Genomic DNA, 6266 nt, shown 5'->3' with positions numbered 1-6266 from the left:
TGAGGACCCATGCCAAATCTTTTCAGTCTCCTGAGGGGGAATAGGCTTTGTCGTGCCCTCTTCACGACTCTTGGTGTGTTTGGACCATGATAGTTCGTTGGTGAGAGCTTCAAGGAACTTGAAGCTCTCAACCTGTTCAACTACAGCCCCGTCGATGAGAATGAGGGCGTGCTCAGTCCTCTTTGTTTTCCTGTAGTCCACAATTATCCCCTTTGTCTTGGTCACGTTGAGGGAGAGGTTGTTATCCTGGCACCACACGGCCAGGTCTCTAACCTCCTCCCTATAGGCTGTCTCATCGTTGTCTTTGATCAGGCCTACCACTGTTGTGTCGTCAGCAAACGTAATGATGGTGTTGGAGTCGTTCCTGGCCATGCAGTCATGAGTGAACAGGGAGTACAGGAGGGGACTGAGCACGCACCCCTGAGAGGCCCCCGTGTAGAGGATCAGTGTGGCAGATATGTTGTTACCTACCCTTACCACCTGGGGGCGGCCCGTCAGGAAGTCCAGGATCCAGTTGCAGAGGGAGGTGTTTAGTCCCAGGATCCTTACCTTAGTGATGAGCTTTGAGGGCACTATGGTGTTGAATGCTGAGCTGTAGTCAATGAATAGCATTCTCACGTAGGTGTTCCTCTTGTCCAGGTGGGAAAGGGCAGTGTGGAGTGCAATAGAGATTGCATCATCTGTGGATCTGTTGGGGCGGTATGCAAATTGGAGTGTGTCTAGGGTTTCTGGGATAATGGTGTTGATGTGAGCCATGACCAGCCTTTCAAAGCACTTCATGGCTACAGACGTCAGTGCTACGGGTCAGTAGTCATTTAGGCAGGTTATCTTAGAGTCCTTGGGCACAGGGACTATGGTGGTCTGCTTGAAACATGTTGGTATTACAGACTCAGTCAGGGACATGTTGAAAATGTCAGTGAAGACACTTGCCAGTTGGTCAGCACATGCTCAGAGTACACGTCCTGGTAATCCGTCTGGCCCTGCGGCCTTGTGAATGTTGACCTGCTTAAAAGCCTTGCCACGTCCGACGAGCGTCGGAGCCGGTGTAGTACGATTCAATTTTAGTCCTGTATTGACGCTTTGCTTGTTTGATATTTCGTCGGAGGGCATAGTTGGATTTCTTATAAGCGTCCGGATTAGTGTCCCACTCCTTGAAAGCGGCAGCTCTACCCTTTAGCTTAGTGCGGATGTTGCCTGTAATACATGGCTTCTGGTTGGGGTATGTACATACGGTCACTGTGGAGACGACGTCATCAATGCACTTATTGATGAAGCCAGTGACTGATGTGGTGTACTCCTCAATGCCATCGGAAGAATCCCGGAACATATTCCAGTCTGTGCTAGCAAAACAGTCCTGTAGCGTAGTTTCCGCGTCATCTGACCACTTCCATATTGAGGGAGTCACTGGTACTCCCTGCTTTAGTTTTTGCTCGTATGCAGGAATCAGGAGGATGGAATTATGGCCAGATTAGCCAAATGGAGGGCGAGGGAGAGCTTTGTACGCGTCTCTGTGTGTGGAGTAAAGTTGGTCTAGAGGTTTATTTCCTCTGGTTGCACATGTGACATGCTGGTAGAAATGAGGTAAAACGGATTTAAGTTTGCCTGCCGCTTCTGGATGAGCAAAACACCATTTGTAGACACGTCTGAAATTGTGGACTCAATCAGAATGAGGGCAAGATCAGGAAACAGGATACATGTTAGAACCAGGTATAAACAAGGCTTTAGAACCAACACCCAGCTTTCTAGGAATGAATTACCTGAATATCATTAGCTCATATAAACATCACACTTGACACAAACAACAGAGTTGATGGAGAAATAGATGGCAATCTTTATTAATCATTCTGTTTTACTTCATATAAAGCAATAAAGTACTCCAGCTTCTTTGCCTTTTTGGATCCACACTCCACAATACAGTGTACAATAAATAATTATATTTACTATTTAAATTAGATTGTGAACATTTACCAACCCCCCCCCCCCACACACACACACACACACACTTTCATAAGAAGCTAAAGCAGACAATAAAACCACATAAATGTATTGATTATTTACATGATATTACAGATCCACACTGGGTGTTATCATGCAGGTTTTACATGTGTTGATGATGGAATTCACTAGAGAATGGTGGTTGAATGGAGGTACTGTATTTTCCAATGACTTCTTTTAGATTTCTTACATTTTTAGTAATTTAGCAGATGCTCTTATCCAGAGCTACTTACAGTTAGTGAGTGCATACATTTTTGGAATCGAACCCACAACCCTGGCGTTGCAAATGCCATGCTCTACCAACTGAGCTACATCCCTGCCGGCCATTCCCTCCCCTACCCTGGACGACGCTGGGCCAATTGTGCACCGCCCCATGCGTCTCCCGGTCGCGGCCGTCTACGACAGAGCCTTTACTGTTAGATTGGTGAGGGAGAAAAGAAAGGAACATTAACTTCCATTTATCAGCAGTGACACAGCATGAAGACCTTACAAACAACACATAAATACATTTTTTACAGTATTGCAGTCACATGGTACCTTGTGGTCTAACATAAAACTTACCATTATCCTAGTATCATAGATATTCTTGGAGTCCTGTATTTCATAATTAGAGATAAACAAATGGCATTACATAAAAGGCAACAGCCACACCAACAGTTGCCATGACAAAATATGAAACCAAAGTCCTAAAAACTTTGATAGTGATCATATGTTAATGAATAACATGAAAGGGCCAGAGACTGAAGTGCCATAACAAAAACTTCCTGGAGAAGACTGTCATAACCAAACAGTCTTGGCATACAGTATTTTTTAACACTGTACATCAGCAAAGTTATCCTGGTTATTACAGTAAGTCTGTAGTAGACACATCCCAGGTGACCAGGTCTTACTTACTGTCAGGGGTAAAGGTGGAGATTGATTTTGTCTTGTGTTCTCATACACAGGTGATGGGTTCGCATATACATGTTGCTGAGAGCCTGTAGAAGATGCACAAGTAAAGCGGGTTGCACAGATGCTGATAGTTTGTTATAATTAGGAAGGTGTCCTTAATTAACTCAGTCAGTGAGTGTACAAAACATGGTGTTACTAGATCATGTAATTTGTCTGAATTCATTTTTCTGTGGAAACTGTAAATTGCTCTGGTTAAGAGTGTGTGCTAAATGATTAAGGGCTCCATTCAATCAGATCTGCTTTAGCCAACATCCGCATTATGGTTGGTTTAAGCGGTGTCGGGTTGGAACTGCATTAGAGCTGTCAAATCCACAAGCGGCTCCTCGCATTATACCTAAAGCGAACATTGCCATTGGCTGCACGGAGTCGCATTAAGAGAAATACCATGCAGCCTTCTTTACAAATTTGAGCACTGGAATGGGAGATGTAATCTACACCCGGATTAGGCTGATAAAAATCCTCATTATTTTAATGATTTTCAATTTGAGTCATTATTTCTATATAGCCTACACTTTCTCGTTCTGAACTTCTAACGTGAGTGGGATGAGTGTGGCTTTGTGACAATGATCACAAGAGCAGCTGCTTACCAATTTCACAGCTCCAATGCAGTTACACCTCCAACCTGCCAAAACATCAGCTAGGCGGGTGTTGGCTATCACCGGTTAATGCTTCATCTGATTGAATCTAGGCCTAAAATGTCAATGTAAATGTGGAGTAAACAAACATAAATACACTGCTCGAAAAAATAAAGGGAACACTAAAATAACACATCCTAGATCTGAATGAAACAAATAATCTTATTAAATACTTTTTTCTTTACATAGTTGAATGTGCTGACAACAAAATCACACTGGATTTGGAGTCACCCTCAAAATTAAAGTGGAAAACCACACTACAGGCTGATCCAACTTTGATGTAATGTCCTTAAACAAATCAAAATGAGGCTCAGTAGTGTGTGTGGCCTCCACGTGCCTGTATGACCTCCCTACAACGCCTGGGCATGCTCCTGATGAGGTGGCGGATGGTCTCCTGAGGGATCTCCTCCCAGACCTGGACTAAAGCATCCGCCAACTCCTGGACAGTCTGTGGTGCAACGTGGCGTTGGTGGATGGAGCGAGACATGATGTCCCAGATGTGCTCAATTGGATTCAGGTCTGGGGAACGGGCGGGCCAGTCCATAGCATCAATGCCTTCCTCTTGCAGGAACTGCTGACACACTCCAGCCACATGAGGTCTAGCATTGTCTTGCATTAGGAGGAACCCAGGGCCAACCGCACAAGCATATGGTCTCACAAGGGGTCTGAGGATCTCATCTCGGTACCTAATGGCAGTCAGGCTACCTCTGGTGAGCACATGGAGGGCTGTGCAGCCCCCCAAGGAAATGCCACCCCACATCATGACTGACCCACCGCCAAACCGGTCATGCTGGAGGATGTTGCAGGCAGCAGAACGTTCTCCACGGCATCTCCAGACTCTGTCACGTCTGTCACATGTGCTCAGTGTGAACCTGCTTTCATCTGTGAAGAGCACAGGGCGCCAGTGGCGAATTTGCCAATCTTGGTGTTCTCTGGCAAATGCCAAACGTCCTGCACGGTGTTGGGCTGTATGCACAATCCCCACCTGTGGACGTCGGGCCCTCATACCACCCTCATGGAGTCTGTTTCTGACCATTTGAGCAGACACATGTACATTTGTGGCCTGCTGGAGGTCATTTTGCAGGGCTCTGGCAGTGCTCCTCCTGCTCCTCCTTGCACAAAGGCGGAGGTAGCAGTCCTGCTGCTGGGTTGTTGCCCTCCTACGGCCTCCTCCACGTCTCCTGATGTACTGGCCTGTCTCCTGGTAGCGCCTCCATGCTCTGGACACTACGCTGACAGACACAGCAAACCTTCTTGCCACAGCTCGCATTGATGTGCCATCCTGGATGAGCTGCACTACCTGAGCCACTTGTGTGGGTTGTAAACTCCGTCTCATGCTACCACTAGAGTGAAAGCACCACCAGCATTCAAAAGTGACCAAAACATCAGCCAGTAAGCATAGGAACTGAGAAGTGGTCTGTGGTCACCATCTCAAAACCATTCCTTTATTGGGGGTGTCTTGCTAATTGCCTATAATTTCCACCTGTTGTCTATTCCATTTGCACAACAGCATGTGAAATGTATTGTCAATCAGTGTTGCTTCCTAAGTGGACAGTTTGATTTCACAGAAGTGTGATTGACTTGGAGTTACATTGTGTTGTTTAAGTGTTCCCTTTATTTTTTTGAGCAGTGTATATATATATTATTAGACATAGCCGCGGGAAGTAGTTTGGGGCGGGGGTACAGAATAAAAAATGGTGCCCGTGCTGAAAGGTCTATATTCGTCCGCTAATACAGGACTAGTAAATGCCCAGTGCACTACTTTTGTGATAAAAAAAATAATAATGTTTTTGAGTTTTTACCAGCATTTGTAACTTGAGTCTGATAATTATCTGTACAAAACAGTTAATCTAATAATACCTGTCGAATATAAAAATACTTGCTTGATATATATTTTCTAGTTTCTTGAAATACTTTGCAAAGGCAACTTATTTTATGTGAAAACTGAAATGATCTATTCATTCCTTTTAGTAGATGCTCTTAACCAGAGCAACCTACAGCAGTGAGTGCATACATTTTCATACTGGTCCCCCGAGGGAATCAAACCCACAACCCTAGCACTGCAAGCGACATGCTCTACCAACTGAGCCATATCATCACATCACATCATCACAAACCACTTGATGTCCTTTGATTCCCTTGGAGAGTTCATCAATGAGCTTGACGCCTTGATAAGTTCCTTTCCTGAGGATGGCTCACAGTTCTGGGTGACTTTAACCTCCCTACATATACCTTTGACTCATTTCTCTCTGCCTCCTTCTTTCCACTCCTTTCCTCTTTTGACCTCACCCTCACACCGTTCCCCCCCCTACTCACAAGGCAGGCAATATGCTTGAACTCATCTTTACTAGATGCTGTTCTTCTACTAATCCGTCGCAACCTTCGCTCTCTCTCTCCCGCTACTCTCTCCTCTTCCATCCTATCATCTCTTCCCTCTGCTAAATCCTTCTCCCTCCAATCTCCTGATTCTGCCTCCTCAACCCTCCTCCCTCTCTGAATCTTTTGACTCTCTATGTCCCCTATCCTCCCGGCCGGCTCGGTCCTCCCCTCCTGCTCCGTGGCTTGACGATTCATTGTGAGCTCACAGAACAGGGCTCCCGGCAGCCGAGCGGAAATGGAGGAAAACTAGACTCCCTGCGGACCTGTCATCTTTCCACTCCCTCCTCTCTACATTCTCTTCCTCCT

The 6266-nt window shown here is 45.6% G+C and overlaps 1 protein-coding gene across 3 annotated transcripts in view; it reads right to left on the bottom strand.

The window, feature by feature from the left end:
• Positions 1–2316: 2316 nt before the first annotated feature.
• Positions 2317–6266, bottom strand: part of LOC121542881 (carcinoembryonic antigen-related cell adhesion molecule 1-like) — a 109362-nt gene continuing 105412 nt past the window's right edge. For 2 of the 3 annotated variants that reach the window (XM_045208388.1, XM_045208390.1), the window contains 2 exons: positions 2890–2972; positions 2330–2589 (listed from right to left, as the gene is read on the bottom strand). In XM_045208388.1, the coding sequence (XP_045064323.1) occupies positions 2482–2589; positions 2890–2972 (191 nt within the window). In that variant the 3' untranslated portion in view covers positions 2330–2481. Of the gene's footprint in view, positions 2590–2889; positions 2973–6266 lie in introns of all 3 variants that reach the window. The other variant, XM_045208389.1, reaches the window with a different exon arrangement.

This window comes from Coregonus clupeaformis, chromosome 28, assembly GCF_020615455.1.
Source record: "Coregonus clupeaformis isolate EN_2021a chromosome 28, ASM2061545v1, whole genome shotgun sequence".
NCBI classification, from domain to species: Eukaryota; Metazoa; Chordata; class Actinopteri; order Salmoniformes; family Salmonidae; genus Coregonus; species Coregonus clupeaformis.
The sequence above is the reverse complement of the archived record's forward strand: the minus strand, read 5'-3'. Positions and strand labels throughout refer to the sequence as shown.